This window comes from Lithobates pipiens, unplaced genomic scaffold (genome assembly GCF_037356315.1).
Source record: "Lithobates pipiens isolate NorthernLeopardFrog02 unplaced genomic scaffold, aLitPip1_a1.2 Scaffold_8, whole genome shotgun sequence".
In the NCBI taxonomy this organism is placed as follows: Eukaryota; Metazoa; Chordata; class Amphibia; order Anura; family Ranidae; genus Lithobates; species Lithobates pipiens.
The window spans coordinates 473,220,247-473,242,570 of record NW_027507903.1 but is presented as its reverse complement, the minus strand read 5'-3'; the positions used below and the strand labels follow the sequence as shown (position 1 = coordinate 473,242,570).

At 49.5% G+C, this 22,324-nt stretch overlaps 1 protein-coding gene across 1 annotated transcript in view; it reads left to right on the top strand.

Moving 5' to 3' along the window:
* GYS2 (glycogen synthase 2) overlaps nt 1-22,324 on the top strand; it is a 94,704-nt gene that overhangs the window by 14,638 nt on the left and 57,742 nt on the right. Inside the window, exons 3-5 of the mRNA XM_077468688.1 lie at nt 443-634; nt 2,876-3,061; nt 7,087-7,231. Coding sequence (XP_077324814.1) covers nt 443-634; nt 2,876-3,061; nt 7,087-7,231 — 523 coding nt within the window. The remainder of the gene's footprint in view (nt 1-442; nt 635-2,875; nt 3,062-7,086; nt 7,232-22,324) is intronic.

The following is a 22,324-nucleotide window of genomic DNA, read 5'->3' as shown; positions in this document are numbered from 1 at the left end:
ATTAGCAAGGTCTAGCCAATGCTGTGTACATTATTTAAAAAAAATGGTCTGGGTGTGTTTTTAAATGCTCAGATATAACTGGTTATTATTGATTATGAAAAATAGCATTGTAGATTGTTGATTCATGTAATATTTATAGACATTAGGGGTTCAGGAAGGATTTTTTACCTTTCTGGATCACATTTTTTTTATAAGGGCTTTTCTGCCTTCCTATGGATCAATTACAGGTTTAAGGTGTTGGGGATGCAGCTTGTTTAGTTTTATGTTTTGCCTTTTATTGTGGACATGTGTCTCTTTTGAACTTTAGTATGTAACTATTATATATCATATCACACAGTATACTATTTCATTTATCATTAATATATTTCTGATGCAATAACATTATGGAATGGTGGCACACCTTGCACACACACTCTCTATCCCTCCCCTCTCTCTTTCTCAGGTGTATTTCGGCCGCTGGCTCATAGAGGGGAGCCCGTACACTGTGCTGTTTGATATCGGTTCAGCTGCCTGGAATTTGGACCGCTGGAAAGGGGATTTCTGGGAGGCATGCAATATAGGAATTCCCTTCCATGACCGTGAGGCCAATGATGCCTTAATATTTGGGTCCCTGGTGGCGTGGTTCTTGAAAGAGGTACACTGCTACTTAAATTCATCAATTTATATTCTAACAATTCCATTATCTGATTCAAGAGTCTGTCTGCCCAAAATATATTTCCATAGCTCCCAACTGTCCCTGATTTGGAGGGACTGTCCCTGAGTTGGAGCAATGTCCCTCTGTCCCTCTTTACTACTCATTTGTCCCTCATTTTGGTCTGATCTATATAGTTGTATATAAAATGCCCTTTTTTCTTTCAAAAAGTGTTTCCCGGTGCTAAACCTTTCATCCAAATTCTAAATTGCTGCATTTGTACATTTTAAAAGTCAATATAAAGAAATAGTAGTGATAAAAAAGCACTTGTGGAATTAATTAACCTTTTTTGGGTTAATTCTCCTTTAAGGGGGTGTGGCAGGGGGCGTGCCCTGTGGCTACATACATTTACTAGTAGGTGTCCCTCATTCCCATCTTAAAATGTTGGGAGGTATATATTTCCTACTCAGCTACTCCCCCGTTATTCTCAGGCGCTCTGTAAAACATTACATCTGCTGTGCCCCCTGCTGGTGAAACCTGGCAGTGCAGCCCATCTGGTCAATGATTTGTCAATGTTTTCATCCAAACACGTAAAGTGTTTCTAAACCCGGGACCCTGCATTCGCTATATCTGGTCTCCCACAGAACATAGAAAGCATCAATAACTGTCCCTCATTCCCATCTCTAAATGTTGGGAGGTATGCTTGCTAGACCCATGACGCCCAGGGCAGTTTCCAGGAGAAGCCCCCATGTAGTTTAAATGAAGGAGCAGTACACACACAAAGTCTCTTTGCATAGGTTTACTAAATTATTAAATGCAAGGTGCAGGTCGTCCTCCCAGGTGGAAATGCAAATCAGAGATAACAGAGTCCAGAGTTCAGAAACAAGATGAGAGGTCCATACCTACTGGAGGGCTGTTTCAGAGCCTAGCACCCCCCCCCCCCCCCCCCAAAGGGGAATGTGAGTAGTCCCATTATATACAAGTCCACCAGCTACCTCTATCTAGCGAAACGCGGCTGGGATCACCGAGTCACTGAGACTCGGGTGATCTCCGATCCGAGTAAGGGACCGGTCCCAGCTCCTTACCATGTGATCAGCTGCCAGGCAAAGACAGCTGATCACATGATGTAAACAAGAGCTCGGTAATCTTTTTTTTTTTCTCCTCACGCTGACAGCGTGAGGAGAAAAAAAAGCCGATCACCGGCTCATCTGCAACGGACATCAGTCCCGAAGAGGAAGGGGCAATTATACCTCATCTTTGTACATTAGTACCCCCTGCCAGTACCACCTGCCATTGCCACCTGCCAGTGCCCACCAGTGCCACCTATTAATGCCCATGAGTGCCACCTATCAATGCTCACAAGTGCCACCTATCAATGCCCACCAGTGGTGCCAATCAGTGCCATCTAGCAGTGCTGCCTATCAGTGTAACTGAACAGTGCCCATTATTGCCACCCATCAATGCGCATCGTTGCCACCCATCAGTGCCACCTCATCAGCGTACATCAATGAAGAAGAAAAATTACCTGTTTTAAAATTTTCTAACAAAATATAACAAAAAAATAAATAAATTTAAAATTCGGTCTTTTTACATTTTTTTTAACAAAAAATTAATTTTAGTATACCTACATACTTTTGCTAATAGGTGTCCCTCATCCCAATCTCAAAAAATTGGGAGGTATGTATAAGGGGCTTGGAGAGGTGGGGTAGAAACTGCAGGGAGTGTGACAGCAGGAGGTAGAGAAACAGCAGTATACTAATCCTCCCAGTGATTGACTGGGGGGGGGGGGGGGTTCAGCACAAGTCTGACCATTGGAGTACAGACAGGCTGTGCTACCACAAAGAATGCAAAGAAGAAAACTGACCATGCTGGAATAGATGTGCTTCCATGCCCTGGCGTGGTCAGTTTGAAATAGGAAAACCGGCTGACTGGCAGGATCACCAAGGATTTTTACACAAAAGAAGCAATAGAAAGCTAACAGGATACTTTCTCATACAAGTACATGGTACAGCATATGAAATGTTGGGGTAACAGACACTTTAAGGCATCACTGGGTCACCACTCTTTCACCAGTATTTCTGCTTGTCCCCATTTTTAGCGCAAATTTTTTGATGTCAAAATTTTATAAGGTGGAGAATTTAAAGAGAGTCATAGAATTATTTTACTGACCGTTTATATATATTTCCCACATTCTCTGATGGTATATGGTGCCACTGTATGAATAATCGCTTGTGATTTTTGCAGCTGACGGATCAATTCCAGGACAGCCCCAACATTATTGCTCATTTCCACGAGTGGCAGGCCGGAGCTGGATTGATTCTTTGTAGAAATCGGAAGCTTCCTGTTGCCACAATCTTTACCACCCATGCCACCCTGCTGGGCAGATACCTTTGTGCTGCCAATGTGGACTTTTATAACCGGCTGGACCAGGTAAGGAGTCCTTCATGGAGGGGGGCACATTTTATTGTACTCTGTACGCTTGGTTCCCATATTACCAGCACATTAGTGGGAAATTCATAGCAGAGTACACAGGGAACATGAGCGTGTCAGTAAATGGGCATTTAAAGGGACATGATATTTCAGTGTTTGATGGATGCTGTCGTTTACAGTTTCTGTAGTCTCTTGCAATTTTTTATTTATTTTTTGTCAATAAAGACCTTGTAACTCCCTTCCTGTTGGATATTTTAGTTATTTTATAATAGTTTTAATATAATTCATAATGTAATGATATTTAATTTTTATAATATGTACATTTATTGTATAATATGGAAGCCAGTGAAGATAGGTGGAAAATAAGACAGGAAGAGATAATAGGAGCCAGAGGAGTACATCATCAAACTCCACTTAGAACCAAAATGTAACACTTTGTCTGACTAACCCTCTAGATCGTTCATTGGCATCCCCGCATGGTGATATCTGCCTCACAGACTGCACCAAATGTGTGAGGGAAATGTCTTGTGCTCAAAATCACAGCATTATATCAGCTATTTCCAGATGTAGAAAACATGGAGTCCATTTACTAGTCTACCTTAAAATATGATTAAACTGCTTCTAATGCTTTTCCTTGTTAGTTTTGAATGGAGTAGGGAATGGATAAAAACTTCTGTCAGGCTGTCTCTACTGGGGAGTGTCACCTCCACTTCCTGTGCCAGAGACACAACAGGAAGTGAGGGGAAATTTCTCTTGCATGAGGTCCGGTGTTTCGTCACATATGGTGACCCATCACATTTGGCTTCCCACTGAATGCGCAATGCCGGATTCACCAACCCGTCAGAATGTGTAACGGAAGTGACGTTCCGTCGTCATCATCTTGCTACACCTTGCACTTCTCTGCAGAAAGCATACACTGAGAAGGGGAAAGTGGACATCTTGTTACACCCACTGGAGTTTTGCATTTTATACTCATTTTTAACAGTAAACTGAGTTTATATAGTGAAATACAGTACTTAGAACGCCGTCTCACTGGTTATATGTTGAATTTTAAAAGCAGCGCCATGCCTGCTCATCTCACAGGTTTGCTGATAGAAGTTCACTGCTTTTAAAATTCAACATCTAACCAGTCAGACGGAGTTCTAAGTACTGTATTTCACTATATAAACTCACTTTACTGGTAAAAATCTTTTTCACTTCGGGCCTGGTATGGATCTTAAAGGGGAACACCACGCCAAAAGTTTTTCAAAAATGGCATGGGGTCCCCCTCATGACCACACTAGAGCCCCCTAGCCCCAAAGCACCCACTCCCCCATGTTGAGAGTATGTGGCCTCGTACGGTTCAGGTAACCCCTCAAGACCATACCAGATCCTTTTGGTCTGGTATGGATTTTAAGGGGAAACCCCACCACGCCAAAATAAAATTTAAAAAAACAGCGTCGGGTCCCCCACAAGACCACACTAAACCCCCCCGCCCCAAGGCACCCACCCCCGCATGTTGAGAACATGTGGCTTCTTACGGTTCAGTAGGGGGGGGGCACTGGCTCACCCCCTCTTTCCTGACCTGCCAGGCTGCATGCTCGGATAAGGGTCTAGTATGGATTTTGGCATGGGGTTTCCCTTCAAAATCTATACTAGATCTAAGGATCTGGTACGGTCTTGGGGGGGACTTCCCGCTGTTTTTTTATTTTTTTTATTTTGGCATGGGTTTCCCCTCAAGATAGATATCAGACCCAAATGGCCTGGTATTGATTGGGGGGGGGGGGGGGGTGTGGAACTCCCATGCCAGTTTTTCTTGATAAATTTGGTGTGAGGTTTTTTCATCCATACCAGAACAAAAAGAATTGTTTTCATTGGTCAAAGGACAAGTCACACTCATCTCAAAGTCAGATAAAAAATCAGATCCCGTTCATTAAAGTTGCATGGAAGTTGGACGGAAGTCGCAGAGCAAAGTGGCACGACTTTCATGTTGCACCAGTTTGAATAAGTCCGTAGAGGAAAAACCGTTACGTGCACAGGTGTAAATTTAAAGATTTCCTTTAACTTGTTGATCTGGAAAGACAGTAACATGTTGGATTTCCCATCACTTCCTGTCTTGGTGACACCAGGACAAATAGAGAGGCAGAATCCCTCCAGCGGGGACACAGACACCAAAAAACATGACAGGGGCTCCAAACTTTCCACAATCTAAAACTAAAACAAAAAATGTTCAGGCATTAGACACACTTTAATATCAGTTTTTAGACATTGTTTTGCTGTTTGGATTGCTCGGCTCTCCGCAATCGGTATTGTTCTGATTTTCATCAACTATTTGACAAAATAAAATCTTCATTGACAGATTAGTGCCCCCATTGTGTCTGTGGAATGGGGGGGGGGGAGGGTATTTACTACAATTTGTTCCTGTCCAGAATTCACAGACGTGGTATTAGTCAGATGCGGAGTGAAGGATGTCAGCAGCTGCCCTTTGTACACGGTCGGCCTTTAAAGGTTAATTCTGGGCGATTCTGCTGCAACCCCATCCCAGGCAGTAAATGACTTGTCTGACCTTCGCGGCACAAGGTAGAACATGGCGAGCGCTCCCCTGAACAGGCGACGACCCCCACCTACCCACTCCCTCTGCCTCCTCGGCCTCCACCTTTGTGGCCTTTGGGCTCGGCTGACCTTTCTTGGGCACAGACACCCTCATTAGGACAATGGATATCTTAACATTTGTCAGAAAGTGCAGTAACAGAGCCAAAAATGTCCAGCGTAGGATGAGCGCAATCCGCCATCATCTCTGTATTACTGCCTTGTAAATGTCAGGCGTTCAGGTGGGGGGAGGGGGGATCTCCACATTACATTTATTTGGTAATTCAATCCAGTTCAATCTACTTCAGAAAGTCTGAAACTCCAGCCTTCCCTTCAGCCTTGCACAGCTGTACAGGCTCCTCTCCTGTACTGAAATAGCTTACTCTGATTTCACTGCACACTGTGAGCTTCTCACAATGTGCATTAGAAGCTGCAGCATGCCAGTTAGTGCCCGTCCCATTTCTTGGCTTGACATCCAGCATCATCTAGCACTTTTCTCTCAAGCTTGACTTTCCCTGGCTCTCCCCTTTCATTCAATTGATTTCAGTTCCTCCATTCATGGAGGCTCAGCATCGAATGTGGGTGCTACCTAGGATGAGCTTCAAAAAAATACAGCCTGCCTAGAAATGCAGACTCCTCCAGATTGACATTCACCCATCAAGGCGTTTTGATCAGTGGTGGCTGGTGCTCCATCAGTCGGGGACCACAGTCACCCCCCCCCCATCGCTCCAGCCCACCACCCCACACTAACCCTCCCCCCCGTAGCTCGAGCCCGCTACCGCACACCCCCCCCTTTTCCAGTCTCTGGCGCGCTCGCTCTTTGGCTTGTCAGACCCCCTTCAGCCCTGCACTTACCTCATGCAGGTCACAGCTGCGGCAGCGGCTTCCACCCTCCATTTCCTCTGTGTCCCAGCCATAGCTTCTCTTCCTGGCCAATCGAGTCTTCGTACTCCCAGCCAATGGAGTTTTAAGACTCGCGGCCAGTGGGATCTCAGGACCCGCTTCCTGATTGGCCGGGAGGAGAAACAGGAAGACATTAGTAATTATTAATTCACTATTGTCACACAACAGGGTGGGCTCAGGGTGCAGGGCTCTGCACTCCAGGCCCACCCTTTTTTGAAGCCAATTAGAGCCTCTGGCTTTAATCATGTGCTTAAAAAAACCAACAACTCTATTGGAATCCAATGCGTCTGGCACCCTGCATGTAGATTAGGGGCCAGACGCATGCACCCCCAATGAGCGGCCGCCACTGGTTTTGATATTTGCATAACTCCTCCAAAAAGCCAGTTCACTACTTACTTCTGGGCAGAAGGCTTTTGAAAGGGGTACTTCAGCATCTGGCCAGCCCTTGCCCCTTTTCAGCACCCGGCCAGCTTTTGCCGCCAGTTATGATCTGTCATAAACTGTAAATCCAAATGTTCTTATCAGTGCTTTCTGTTATGTTTCTTTTGCTAAAGTTCGATATTGATAAGGAGGCTGGAGAGCGGCAGATCTATCACCGTTACTGCATGGAGCGTGCATCCGTCCACTGCGCTCACGTCTTCAGCACAGTATCACAGATCACCGGCATTGAGGCTGAACATATGCTGAAGAGGAAAACCGGTAAGTTGATCTACAGTCAAAAATCTGATCAGTCATTGGTGAATCAATTTTGGGTCCTGCAAAAGTAAATAAATTCCCATATTACTTAAAAGCAAGGGTCTCAAATTAGCAGCCCTCCAGCAGTTGCAAAACTGCAAGTCCCATCATGCCTCTGCCTGTGGGAGTCATGTTTGTAACTGTCAGCCTTGCAATGCCTCATGGGACTTGTAGTTTCACAACAGCTGGAGGGCCGCCAGTTTGAGACCCCTGACTTAAAGTATGTATATTGGGTTGCCACACATGATGGTTGCAAGAAGGAGGAAAAGACCTCCACCAATGATGTCACTCGTAGTCCAAAGAGCAGACAGGAGGTGGGGCAGAGACACCGGTGGGCAGAATTGCTGATTCTTAAAATGGCGCTCCAGGCAAAAATTGAACTCCCTTGTAAGTATAAGCATTGGTTTTAGTCGGGACTTCCGGCCCACGGCGCCACGACAAGGAACGTCACTTCCACTGTGCCCTCCTCCTTCTCCCCATCGCCTTCTGGGACCTGTACAGTGGTGTGAAAAAGTGTTTGCCCCCTTCCTCATTTCCTGTTCCTTTGCATGTTTGTCACACTTAAGTGTTTCGGAACATCAAACCAATTTAAACAATAGTCAAGGACAACACAAGTAAACACAAAATGCAATTTGTAAATGAAGGTGTTTATTATTAAAGGTGAAAAAAAATCCAAACCATCATGGCCCTGTGTGAAAAAGTGATTGCCCCCCTTGTTAAAACATACTATAACTGTGGTTGTCCACACCTGAGTTCAATTTCTCTAGCCACACCCAGGCCTGATTATTGCCACACCTGTTCACAATCAAGGCATCACTTAAATAGGAGCTGCTTGACACAGTAAGGTCCACCAGAAGATCCTTAAAAGCTACACATCATGCCGAGACCCAAAGAAATTCAGGAACAATTGAGAAAGAAAGTAATTGAGATCTATCAGTCTGGAAAGGGTTATAAAGCCATTTCCAAAGCTTTGGGAATCCAGCGAACCACAGTGAGAGCCATTATCCACAAATGGCGAAGACATGGAACAGTGGTGAACCTTCCCAGGAGTGGCCGGCCGCCCAAAATTACCCCAAGAGCGCAGCGACGACTCATCCAAGAGGTCACAAAAGACCCCACAACAACGTCCAAGGAACTGCAGGCCTCACTTGCCTCAGTTAAGGTCAGCGTTCATGCCTCCACCATCAGGAAAAGACTGGGCAAAAATGGCCTGCATGGCAGAGTTCCAAGGAGAAAACCACTGCTGAGCAAAAAGAACATCAAAGCTCGTCTCAATTTCTCCACAACACATCTTGATGATCCCCAAGACTTTTGGGACAACATTCTGTGGACCGATGAGACAAAAGTGGAACTCTTTGGAAGGTGTGTGTCCAAGTATATCTGGCGTAGAAGGAACACTGCATTTCATAAAAAGAACATTATACCAACAGTAAAATATGGTGGTGGTAGTGTGATGGTCTGGGGCTGTTTTGCTGCTTCAGGACCTGGAAGACTTGCCGTGATAAAAGGAACTATGAATTCTGCTGTCTACCAAGAGATCCTGAAGGAGAATGTCCGACCATCTGTTCGTGTACTCAAGCTGAAATGAACTTGGGTTCTGCAGCAGGACAATGATCCTAAACACACCAGCAAGTCCACCACCGAATGGCTGAAGAAAAACAAAATGAAGGCTTTGGAGTGGCCTAGCCAAAGTCCTGACCTGAATCCTATTGAGATGTTGTGGTATGACCTTAAAAAGGCCGTTCATGCTCGAAAACCCTCTAATGTAACTGAATTAGGACAATTCTGCAAAGATGAGTGGGCCAAAATTCCTCCAGGACGCTGTAAAAGCCTCATTGCACGTTATCGCAAACGCTTGGTTGCAGTTGTTGCTGCTAAGGGTGGCCCAACCAGTTATTAGGTTTAGGGGGCAATCACTTTTTCACACAGGGCCATGATGGTTTGGATTTTTTTTCACCTTTAATAATAAACACCTTCATTTACAAATTGCATTTTGTGTTTACTTGTGTTGTCCTTGACTATTGTTTAAATTGGTTTGATGTTCCGAAACACTTAAGTGTGACAAACATGCAAAGGAACAGGAAATGAGGAAGGGGGCAAACACTTTTTCACACCACTGTATGTGTCCCAGAAGATGACGAGACCATTCAGAAAGCACCACACGACTCACGCATGCACAGCAGGAAACAGGCTGTGAAGCCGCAAGGCTTCACTTTCTCTTTCCCTTAGAAAGGATGATGTTGCCTGCACCCGGAGCCGATGGACGGGTCGGCTTCCGGTGTCGACATTGCGGGCTTCCTAGACAGGTAATTGTCCTTATATTAAAAGTCAGCAGCTACAGCATTTTTTACCCAAGCTGGAACTCCACTTTAAAAGTGTTGTTACCTCCTATGTAGTCACACATTACTGCAGGAGTAGGGGATCCCAAAAGATTGTGGTTTATCAGTTGACTGGAAAAAGTCTAAGTATATGCATATATAGAAATGCTATATATTTCCATATAGCCACTTCTTCACCTCTGCATGTCATAGCTGAGCAGATCTAAACCAGGAAAAACGCAGTTCACATGATGCAATGGAAGTTTTGCTTGCTCCCAGCATAGGAGAAAAGCATAAGCCACAAACACATTGAGGTTGATTTATTAAATGTAAATACAGTGTGAACTTTGAAAAGTGCAGTTGCACTATGGTTGCCACCTTTCTTCAAGTTAAACCCAAACACTTTAGCGGCGCACAGCAATCTTTTTTTATAGTATGAACTATACATATATTAATCACATTACAGACTTCTCTAGTCTCCCGCGAGTCGCGGGAGCCTCTTGCATTCGACTGCGGGCTCCCAGACACCCGCGAGCGTCGGGCGATCTCTCAGCTGGGACTGTCACTCATCCACAGACAGAGCAACCCGAGTGGCCGGAGTACGGCCGCTCGAGCTGCTCTGTCTTCTGTCTGTGGCCAGGGGAGGGGGCGGGACAGAGCCTGGGAGATCTGGAGACACATCCCATGCTGGTGCCCCATGCTGCGCTGAGACCTCTCATGGCATGCTCCTCCCCGCCGGCCCCTCCTTCCCTCCCATCCACCCCAGGTGCTTCTGTGTGTTGGCTCAGTTTTTATTTTTTGTATGCCCCATGATGTTCCCTGTGCCCAGATGTGTGCCCTTTGCCCTGATGTGTGCCCTATGCCCACTGTGTGCCCTGTTGTGTGCCCCATGATGTGCCCTACTGTGTGCCCCATGTCCTGATGTGTGCCCAGTGCCCCATGTCCTGATGTGTGCCCCATGATGTGCCCTCCTGCATGCCTCATGCCCTGCTGTGTGCCCCATGCCCTGTTGTGCCCAGTGTCCCCACTGTGTGCCCAGTGTCCCGCTGTGTGCCCCGCTGTGTGCCCAGTGTCCCGCTGTGTGCCCCCTGTCCTGCTGTGTGCCCCATGTCCTGATGTGTGCCCCATGCCTGCTGTGTGCCCTGATATGTTCCCTACTGTGTGCCCCATGCCCTGCTGTGTGCCCCATGATGTGCCCTGCTGTGTGCCCTCCTGTATGCCTCATGCCCGCTGTGTGTCCTGCTGTGTGCACCATGCCCTGATCTGTGCCCCATGATGTGTACCCTACTGTGTGCTCCATGCCTTGCTGTGTGCTCCATGTCCTGATGTGTGCCCAGTGCCCCTGTGTGCCCTGTGCCCTGCTGTGTGCCTCATGCCCTGCTGTGTGCCCCATGCCTCTCTGTGTGCCCCATGCCCTGCTGTGTGCTCCATGATGTGCCCTGATGTGTGCACCCATGCCCCACTGTGTGCCCCGTGCCCTGATGTGTGCCCAGTCGATGGAGTCAGCACCGGCGTGAAGCGTCATCTCCCTGAAATGAGTTTTTGCAGGTTGGGATGTCTGACATTAAGTTAATCACAAGAGTCCCCCTTTAAATCAGTGTCCACAGAGTTCCACTTTTACATCTGAACTCTCAGAGTTCCCTTACACTGTAGGGAGGGGGCTCTGCAGACTCTGATATAAGGGATAACTCTGGGGACTCTGACATAAGGGATGCTCTGGGAACCCTGATCTAAGGGGGAACACTGAGAACTCTGATGTAAGGGAGTACACTGTGGCCTCTGGTGTAAAGGGGAACTCTGAGAACCATGATTTTTACCTTAGTGTACTCACTTAGAGGCAGGAGAGAGAAGGGGGGAGACTTCAGTCACAGACAGGGATGGATGGTGAGTTCACTCATCCCTTGGCTGTCAGCACCTCTTATCCAGATGTAGCTAAGGCTGCAGGAGTGTGGGCAGACACAGAGTTGTAGTGGTGGGAGGAAGAGGAGCAGATCAAGCCCTTTCTCCTCTCCCCTCTGTGTGGGAAGAGGGGAAAGGGCTCATATATAGTGCTGGCTTTGGGCAGTGTGAAAAGGAGTGTAACAGACACTCTCGGCTTACACAACTGCAGCCAGCAACCCAGCTGGAAAGCCATAGTCTGGTCTGAATAATGTGTCTGGGTTTCAGGCGGTCTGAAACCCGAACGCATGATTCCAAACCCGAACTGTCTGGGTGAATCCCAGACAGGTGGAAACCCTAAGTTGCACTCTGCAAGTGTAGTTGCTCCACAGCTTAGTAAATGAGGTAAAGCTTCACTTTGCAATGAATACCCAATCAGGTGCAAGGAAAAAAAAAAAAAAACAGCATTTCACGTGCACATGGTTGGATGATGGAAATATAGCTGGAGCAACTACAACTTTGCAAAGTGCACAGTCTATTTGCCTTTGATAAATCAACCCCATTGCATATGAGGATGTCAGGTCCCAGATTGCACAATAGCTGCTCCATAGCTACAAGGAAGGAAATACAAGAAGTCGTTGTCTCATAAAGTGACTTCAGTATTCAGTATTTCAGCATTATATCGAACTTTTAATATGTTCAGTGCTATAGTCATATATGGTACCGTATACTGTATATAGCGGAGTGCCATCTTCATTCATAGAGCTGTGGCATAAAAAGAACTATGTTCATACCTAGTGCCCTGTTCATATATAGTACCGTGTTCATAAATAGTGCCATGTTTAGACATAGTACCACGTTTATGCCTAGTGCCATGTTCATACATAGTGCCATAGTGCAGTGTTCATACATAGTACCATGTCCATACATAGTACCATAGTGCTGTGTTCATACATAGTTCCATGTTCATACACAGTATCAAAAGAGGGGGGGGGGGAGGAGGTGGGACTTTATATGAAGCACGCGGTTGCAAAAACAAATAAGTTGGTAAACATATTGGAATTTTTGTTGATTGCCCAAAAATATAACTGAGCATAACAGATGAATACATATAACAATACTATCATAAAAATACAAATACAGTAATATGGTACATCAGATCATAAATGAATAATAGCACATGCTATGGCAAGCAAAACCTTCCAAAGTTCACCGGAACGTATATTGGGTTTGAGCAGTAGCATCCAGTAATACCTGCAAAACCTATGAGCTGCTTGGTCCCATGGTAATAAAATATTGGAGGTGAGCTTGGTATTCAATTAATATGGGTTGAAAGTATAATATATGGCAGCTCTACGCGTTTCGTGGCTGAGAGGCCACTCGTCAGGAGCAAGCACAAGGTGTATCTGTTGGCAAAAAAAGTTAAGCTTAAATAATATGATATAGGCACACATATATATAAGGATGGGAATAAGAAAACCCAAACCAAACCAAACCCATACCTGGTACCACACATCACCACATGAACTATGGAGTAGTCAACAGGTATTTGGTTTGGGTTTTCTTATCCCATCCTTATATATATGTGTGCCTATCATCTGTTATCATCTATCATCATCTGTTATGCTCAGTTATATTTTTGGGCAATCAATAAAAATTCCAATATGTTCACCAACTTATTGTTTTTGCAACCACATGCTTCATATAAAGTCCCACCTCCTTCCTCTTCCCCCCCCCCCTTTTTTGATATGACAAGGCAAATATGTGACCTTACCAGGCCACAGTTTCATTTAAAGTCCCAGGGATGGAACGATCGGCCTCACTGAGGCATACGTTCATATAAAGTCCCTAGAATGATTGGAGGTCATTCCGAATCTGTTTCCTTCATACACAATATCATGTTCATACATAGTGCCATAGTGCAGTGTTCATACATAGTACCATGTCCATACATAGTACCATAGTGCCGTGTTCATACATAGTGCTATGTTCATACACAGTATCATGTTCATACGTAATGCCATAGTACCATGTTTATACATAGAACCTTGTTCAAACCTAGTGTCTATGTTCTTACATTATTATTGTTATGTTATTATACAGGATTTGTATAGCGCAGTTTTCATAGCACTTTCCAATATAAAAGGAGACAATACAGCAATATAACAATGCAATACAAAAGAGTTAGGGGGGCCCTGCTCCTGGGAGCTTGCGATCTATTAGGAAGGGGCTGGTGGAATAAACGATAATAACTGTGAGGGATGAACTGATGGGAGAAATAAAACTTTGGTTATTAGCTGAAGGCAGGATAGGCCTCCATGAAGAGATGAGTTTTCAGGGGTCACCTAAAAGTGGACAAAGTAGCAGACAGATTGGGGTAGGGAGTTCTATAGGATTGAAGAGAAGTCCTGGAGACAAGCATGGGAGGAGTGGACAAGTGAGCTAGAGAGCAGGAGGTCTTGGGAGGAGCGGAGAGGACGGTTTGGGTGATATTTGGGGACAAGATTGGTGATGTAGCTTAGGGCAGAGTTGTAAATGGCTTTGTATGTTATGTGTTAATGTTTTGAATTTTATTCGCCATGGGAAGCCAGTGGAGGGATTAGCAGAGAGGGGTGGTGGACACTGAACGGATGGTAAAATGGATGAGTCTGGCAGTAGCATTCATGATAAACTAAAGAGGGGATAGATTGCCAAAGGTAGCCAGCCCTATGAGGAGGAAATTACACTAGTTAAGCTGAGAAATAACAAGGAACAGGTTCACCTGAGCTACCACCTCCTGTGTAATGCCCGGTGAGCCTCAAGAACAAAGCACTCAGCCTGTGAAGTCTCTACAAACCTCCATGTAATCCATGCAAAAAAGGGAGACACTGCATTGGCGTCACTGCAGTGCCACCCGCCCAAAAGCATTGGATACCCCAAGGATATGCACAATAGCTAAGGAGTCTTAGGAATCCCAGATCGACGGAATCACACAGTCTACACAGTGACATACAACGCGAACTGTGATAAGACAAGCCACGGAGGAGCAATTTCTTTGTACCATTTGCAACTTGACTTTACAGGAGCCAGTACCGATCCTGACCTCCCTGGGGCCCTAAGCAAAATTCTGCTATGGTGCCCTCTACCTGACCCATGATGCCGTGAGCTATGTAAACCGTTTGCCATTGCCACACAGTCACACCTAACACTTAAGTGCTCCCAATACAATCCTCCCTCATTTAAACAAAACAGTCAAAGAATAAGTACAACAATATAGAACAGAAGGAGGCTCAAACAAACAATATTTATTGAATACATCAGGGTCCCCAGAAATCCCCCAATTACATCAGGGCCCCAGAGAGCCCCTCCTTACATCAGGGTCCCCAGAGAGCCTCCCCATACATCAGGGTCCCCAGAGAGCCCCCCTTAAATTAGTGTCCTCAGAAAGTCTCCCCCTAAATCAGGGTCCCCAGAGAGCCTCCCCCTACATTAGGGTCCCCAGAGAGCCTCCCCTTACATTAGGGTCCCCAGAGAGCCTCCCCTTACATCAGGGTCCCCAGAGAGCCCCCCTTAAATCCGTGTCCTCAAAGAGTCCCCCCTACATCAGGGTCCCCAGTGAGCCTCCCCCTATATTAGGGTCCCCTGAGAGCCTCCACTTACATCAAGGTCCCCAGAGAGCCTCACCTTACATCAGGCTCCCCAGAGAGCCCCTCCTTACATCAGGGTCCCCAGAGAGCCCACCTAACATCAGTGTCCTCAGAGAGCCCCTCCTTACATCAGGGTTCCCAGTTAACCTCCCCTTATACAAGGGTCCCCAGAGAGCCTCCCCTTACACCAGGGTTCTCCATAGAGAGCCCCCCCCTTACACCAGGGTCCCCAAAGAGCCTCCACTTACACCAGGGTCCCCAGAGAGCCTTCCCTCTTATATTAGTGTCCCCAGAGAGCCCCTCCTTACACAGGGTCCTCAGAGAGCCCCCCTCTTACATCAGTGTCCCCAGAGGGCCCCCTCTTACATCAATGTCCCCAGAGGGCCCTTTCCTTACATTAGTGTCCCCAGAAAGTCCTCCCTCTTCCCCTGTACCTGGCTGGTGGAGGTGGCTCTATGGTATGGTGTGGCGACCTTCAAAACCTTCAAAAAAAGTGCACTATAGGCATATGTGGTTGCCACTAGTAACTTAACATGCACCATTTCACCCTGTTGCCAGACCTCCATATATCACATCTGAGACAATGAACAGTCTTTTGCTTTTTTTTGTTTATTGTGAGTATAACTTGGTTAGGGTAAGGGTATATGGGATGTCCATAGATCAGAGCATTTTTGACATAATTTTTATAGATTTAGAGCTTTGTTTGAGCCTTGAAGTAATGATGTATAACATCTACAGTGTCACACTATGCGTGTATAACATCTACAGTGTCTCCTCTGTCCCTCTGCTCCAGGAACTCCTCCTCATCAAAGACCGTGTAAAGATGAGGACTTCATCCATTACCGTGTAGACATGAAGTTCCCTCACAGATTATTGCTCCTACTCTGCGTAACGCCTGCAGACTATTGCGCCCAGGAATCCTAACCTCCTGCACACACTTATTCTGTATCACATTATGTTGCTTGTCACATCCTCTTCTGTATGCAAAAGAACCCACTCTGAATAGACTACTGTTCCCAGCTAGCCCAGTTTGCAAATCCTGCACCCTCGGGCTGCATCGATTTGACATGACTATTGTATAACTGATGTGACTTACTGACCCAACATTTTCCTTCTTAAAAAACTGCTACGCCCCTCCCCATCTATTACCCCAGAAATTGAGACCACACCCATCTGGAGTAAAACATGGCCGTAGCAGCCAATTATCTTTATTATCAAAAATATTCAAACAATTAACATAAATAACATAAATTAACATAACTAAATCAGGTAGTAAGGCACTTCCTACATTGCAACTCCTCCCCGTTGGTCTGTGCTAGGATAACCCACCAATCACCATAAACCATTAACGGCACTGCGGTACCCAAACTATAACGGACCTCAAGCTGACAAACTAGCTCAGAGGCCAAACACTGCCCGCAGTGCACCTGATCACCCACTGTAGCTAAACTACTGTTAGCTATATCACCAACCGACGGGTACTATAACACCGATAGGCCCCGAACTCTTCCATCCCTGGGGTAAAATCCTTCATCTGCACAGACCAACCACATGCCACAGCAAGCAAGGGGAACACCTTACCCTTGCATGCCCTGCCACACCCTCACAGCTCGCTGGATCCCGTCCTGGATCCCCAGGGACCAAATATCGGTACCCACATCGTTCAGGTGAACCCCATCCCTCTTCAGGTAGCGCCAGGTGTCCACTTCCAATTCAAGATGCCGGATAGCCAAACCCCCATTCCATCCACAAAACCACTAACTTCCTTATTGACCTTTTTTCGGGCCCTGTTCAGCCGGTCTATCGACCTTGCGAACCGCCATGCTGTCCTGGCCACCATGTCAGACCACACAATAACCATGTGTGGAAAAGCAAGGCGTAGCTGCCAAAAATCGAACTTGATCTCCTTGATGAGATCCAGCATGGTCTTGACCCCCAGGTCATTGCCACCGACGTGCAGCACCAGCACATCCGGAGGCCCGTCCCAGCGGGCAAAACGGTGGACTTCCGACACCGCCCTGCCCCACAGCATGCCCGGCAACCCCAGCCAGCGTATCAATGCCTCTTGCCTAGAAAACCCAAGCTGGCGCCCCTCCGGGCGGGCATCTCCCCGTCTAGCCCCCCAACAAACATATGAGTGGCTCACTATCCACACCCTGCCCGGCCGGCCGCCTGTAAGAAAAGGAAGAGAAGAAAAAAAAAACATACCCCCAACATCAATATAAAAACATACCAAAACACAAAGAAAAAACCAACAATCAACAATAAGCAGTCACTTATCCCCCACCCACTTCACGCAACCAAAAAATGAGGGCGAACGTACAACCGAAACCTCCTGGATTCCCACCTCCCAATACGCTTAACCGCCGCCTCATCCAGACCCCACCGGACCGCCTCAGTGGCCGCCCCAATGCGGAAGGAATGTGAGGAAAACTTTTGCCCCCCCAAACCCACGGCCTGCAAGCATCGCTGAAAAATCGCAGAAAACTGGAAACGCGAGAGAAATTGCCCATCTTGATGCACCAAAAATGGCCCGGGGATCGCAGGGCGAACCGTCAAAAATTTTTGCACCAACCCAATCGGGCACAAAGGCGAACCCGGCAAGGCAACCACCTGCACCGACTTGCCCTTGCCCTGTTGATCCGTTTTGGAGCGGCATACCCGGATGGACAGCCTGTCCACCTCACACACCACCGCGTCCCAGCCCAAACCACCCTGCCGGCTCCGCGATGGGCTAACCAGCTCGCTAACCCGCAAAGCCCCAAAAAATGCCAAAGCAAAAGCCGCTCTGAACAAAACCACCTCGTATGGCGACGAACAGGCCCCCACCACCTGCTCCAACAACCGGCCCAAAAGTTCGAACGAAACCGGGCGCCTAGAATCCCTCCGGACCTGAGAACGCCGATAACCCTTCATGGCCTGACTGACCAAGAAATCCTTTGTCGCGTCCGGCAAACCCTTGAGCTTGAACCAAAACGCCAACCCAGCTAATTTTTTAGTAAGCCCGGACGCAGACACCCCAGCCTCAAAGTTCCTGGCCACAAAATAAGCAACCAACAAGCGTAGATCCTGTTCCTCCTGACCCCCCGTGGCCTGCTGCATGAACGCAGCCCACTCACTCCACACCCTGCTGTATGCGGACCATGTCGCCTCGCTCACCGACCGCCGTATCCAGCCCGTTACTCGTCCAAGACAATCCTCCACAGCCATTCCGGACAAGGGACCCCTTGCTGCTCCGCCCCCGGTGCCAATTCCCGAAACCTGTCCCACTGGAAGCAAGACAAAGCATCAGCGATGACGTTCTCAACGCCTGGAAGGTGCACAGCATAAATAAACACATTCAACTGTAAGCAGCGCAACACAAGGTGCCTGAGCAACCGGACCACCGGCGGTGATGCCGCCGACACCTTGTTGATCACCTGCACCACCCCTAAATTGTCCCCATGAAAGCGCACCTTCAGATTCCGGAAAGCCTCCCCCCACAGTTCGACCGCCAAAACCACCGGAAAAAGCTCCAGCAGCAACATGTTTTTAACCAGGCCCGCCTCCTTCCACGCAGTCGGCCAAGGCCCCGCGCTCCACTTGCCCTGAAAAAAGGCACCGAAGCCCGCCGACCCCGCCGCATCCGTGTACAGTTCCAGATCAAAGTTGCTGACCGGGCCCGACATCCACAGCGCCCTGCCGTTGAAATTAGCCAGGAACGCGTGCCACGTCGCAAGGTCATCCCTATGTGCCTTGACCAAGCGCACATAGTGCTTGGGCGAGGTGGCCCCAGCAGTACTGGCCGACAGCCGTCGGCAGAACACCCTCCCCATTGGCAGTATGCGACACGCAAAGTTCAGCTTACCCAGCAGCGATTGCAGCGGCCTAAGTTGAACCTTGCGTAATCCCAACATCCCGCGAATCTCCGCTTGAAGCGCCCGCAGTTTCTCCTCCGGCAACCTACACTCCATCCTCTCCGAGTCCAGCACAATGCCCAAGAAGCTCAACACCGTCCGCGGGCCCTCCGTCTTGTCCGGAGCCAAGGGAACGCCAAACTTGTCCGCAACGTGTTCCAGCGTAGCCAACAGTATCGCGCACAACTCCGAAGCAGGCGGGCCCACGCAGAGGAAGTCGTCCAGATAGTGGATCACTGAGTTCAATCCCGCGACGTCCCGCACCACCCACTCCAAGAAAGAGCTGAACCTCTCAAACAGAGCACACGATATGGAACATCCCATGGGCAGGCATCTATCGACGTAGAACCCCTCCTGCTAATGACAACCCAGCAATCGGAAGCTGTCCGGATGGACCGGGAGCAGCCGGAAGGCCGCCTCAATGTCGGTCTTAGCCATCAATGCCCCCTTCCCATACTTCCGGACTCAAAAGACTGCCGCGTCAAAGGACGTATAAGACACCGCGCAAATCTCAGGGTCAATAGCATCATTCACCGATCCCCCTTTTGGATACGAAAGATGATGAATGAGCCGAAATTTATTAGGCTCCTTTTTGGGCACCACACCCAAGGGAGACACCACCAAATCTGGAATGGGCGCCGTCGGGAAGGGGCCGCTCATGCGCCCCAAAGCCACCTCCTTTTCCAGTTTCGCAGACACCACCTCGGCGTGAGCCAACGCCGAACGCAGATTACGAGCCAAAGGGGGTGCCACCCCCAGTTGTGGCGGAATATGAAAACCTTCCGCAAACCCCCGGGCCAGCAACTGCGCCGCTTCCCGATCCAGATACCTATCGAGAAAAGGCAGCATCTTTCCCACTTTCACCGGAGTTTTCCCCTTTTCCAGCCGCATCACCGGACTTGCCCTTTCCTTGCTTGAAACAGCGGGACGAAGGGTGACCCCCACCGCAGCCAGTGCATTCGTGCTTGTACTTGCCCGACCCCCTGAACCTACAGGACCCCTCGTTAAACTGCCAACACACCCCTTTTTTCCTTGTGGCCGGTTGTCCAGGGTTAGTGGACCCACCGGCCCCGCCTGGAAAACTGGCCAGTCGACCGCGCTGAAGTCATAAGGCGCATCCAAAGACTGATGTCCTTATGATCCTAACGTAAGGACGGGCGAATCGCCCTCCGCTGACGAAACTGTTCATCGTAACGCAACCATGCCGTTCCCCCGTAGACCCGATAGGCTTCTCCCACGGCGTCCAAGTAGCAAAACAGCGCCGAGCAGTGCTCCGGGTTCCTCTCGCCTATCACACTAGCCAAAATCGCGAACGCCTGCAGCCAATTGGTAAACGTCCTGGGAATGAGCCTGTACCGCCGCTTCTCCTCATCCTCCTTCTTGTGATCCTCCGGCTTCACCCTATCCAGATTGAACTTCTCCAGCGGCAGCAGGGCGAAGATCTCCACATACTCACCCTTCCAGATCTTCTCGCGGACCTCAGGCTTCAGATGAGCCCCGAGGGGCCCCTCGAAGCAAACATATACCTCACATTTCGCCGCATCCGCTAAACGGACCAAGTCCTGTTTTTTGGAGGCCTCCGAAGCCGTCCCACCCCCAGCGGGTGCCGAACCTGCCCCCAGGTCAGCCACCGCAGCCACTACGGCGGCAGGCGCCGCTGGCTCCGCAGCCCCCATCGTCGACCCCCCCCGCCCCCCAACGTCCACCCCGTTCCCGGGGGCCACCCAAGCCGACACCGGGGCCCCAGCCCCGCCCACTCCCGGTTCGAACCGATGGACCAGCTCCTTCAAACCCGCCAGAAAACCTCTCAACCCCTCATCCGCCGCCGCGCGGTCCGTGACCGCCGCGGTCCGTGACCGCCGCGGTCGGCGCAATGGGCCCGGCCCCCTCCGGCCGCCCCGCACCCACCCGGCCCCCACCCGCCTTCCCCCCCACATCGCCAGACATAGGATAACAAACATAAGCGGACTCACCGTGTTGCCTGGATGGAGTCCCACCAGCCGAGGGTCCCGGGTCCACTGCCTTCGGAATGCTGTGCCGTTCCTCGTCCTCCGACTGTGACAATTCTCCCTCCGAGCGGACGTCCGCCAACTCCGCCTCGCCTGCCGGCTGTCATCCATCAGAAACGTCACTGGGTGCCGGGGATCCGCGGAGCTCCCTGGTCTTCTGCAACCCGCCAGATCCGCCTGCCGACTTCCGCGAGGACTTGCCAGGGCCAGCTTGCCTTCGATCGCAGTGCCGCCCCAGACCACTGCAGGCAGCCGCCGTCTCTCCGCCGTCCGCCACAGCCCGCCGTCCCATAGCAGGGGACGGCTGCCGACCATCAACCCCAGGAGCGCCACCTGCCGACAGTCCCCTGCGCCCGGCAGCCATCCTCCCGGGCGTCCCCGATGCCAGCCCCGCCCCCGCCGTCTCCAGGCCATGAGGTGGGGCCCTCCGCACAGTCCTGGGCCTCCTGCTCCCGTCCGCCACCGGCCGTGAACTTCCAGCACTCCCCCCCCACCTGGCTCTCACCAGCTCCATGGTCCCCCAGCTCCACAGTCCCCCCTGGCCGCTCCGCAGGCCGTGCCGCGCGTTTCGCGGGCGGGCCTGAGTGCCCCCTGCCATCCCTGCCGCTGCCTCCAAGTGTCCCAGGTCGGGGGGGGAAGGGGGGTCCGGTGCAAAGCGAGCCGGCGGCCGGGAGCGCCGCGCTCGCGCCCGCCCGCCACCTTCCCGCTCGGCCACCGGGGGTACCTCACCCAGCACCGCCGCCAGCCTCGCCTCAAGCCATCCCGGACCGCGGGATGCCGATTCGGCCTTCAGCCGCGCGAAAAGGTCCTCCACGGCCGCCATGTTGCAGCTCCCAGCTCAAGCTCGTTTCCCTGCAGACTGAGGAGGGGAGGAGCTGCCCACTCTAACACATTAACACTGCTCCTCCCCTCCCAGCCTCTGCATGGCAACGCCCCTTCAGGACACAGGACGTCTTCCCCAGTTAACCCTGTCATGCCCGCCCTCCGCCTATTTCTCTGTCTTGCTGCGGGCTCTCTTTATTCCCCACAGTCTCTCCTCTGATCCAGGACTCCTCATCAATGACCGTGTAAAGATGACGACTTCACCCATGACCTTGTAAGGGAGAAGTTCCCTCACAGACTCCCTGACATGTCTCCACATCCAGCACTCCACTGTCCTACACTCACCGACCTTTCTCTGCCCCGAGTCCATGATGAAGAAATTTAACCGGACTGTACGCTCTGACAGCTTCTCCTGCCTCTCTGCTCCAGGAACTCCTCATCAATGACCGTGTAAAGATGAGGACTTTACCAATGACTGTGTAAAGGTGAAGTTCCCTCACAGTTCTCC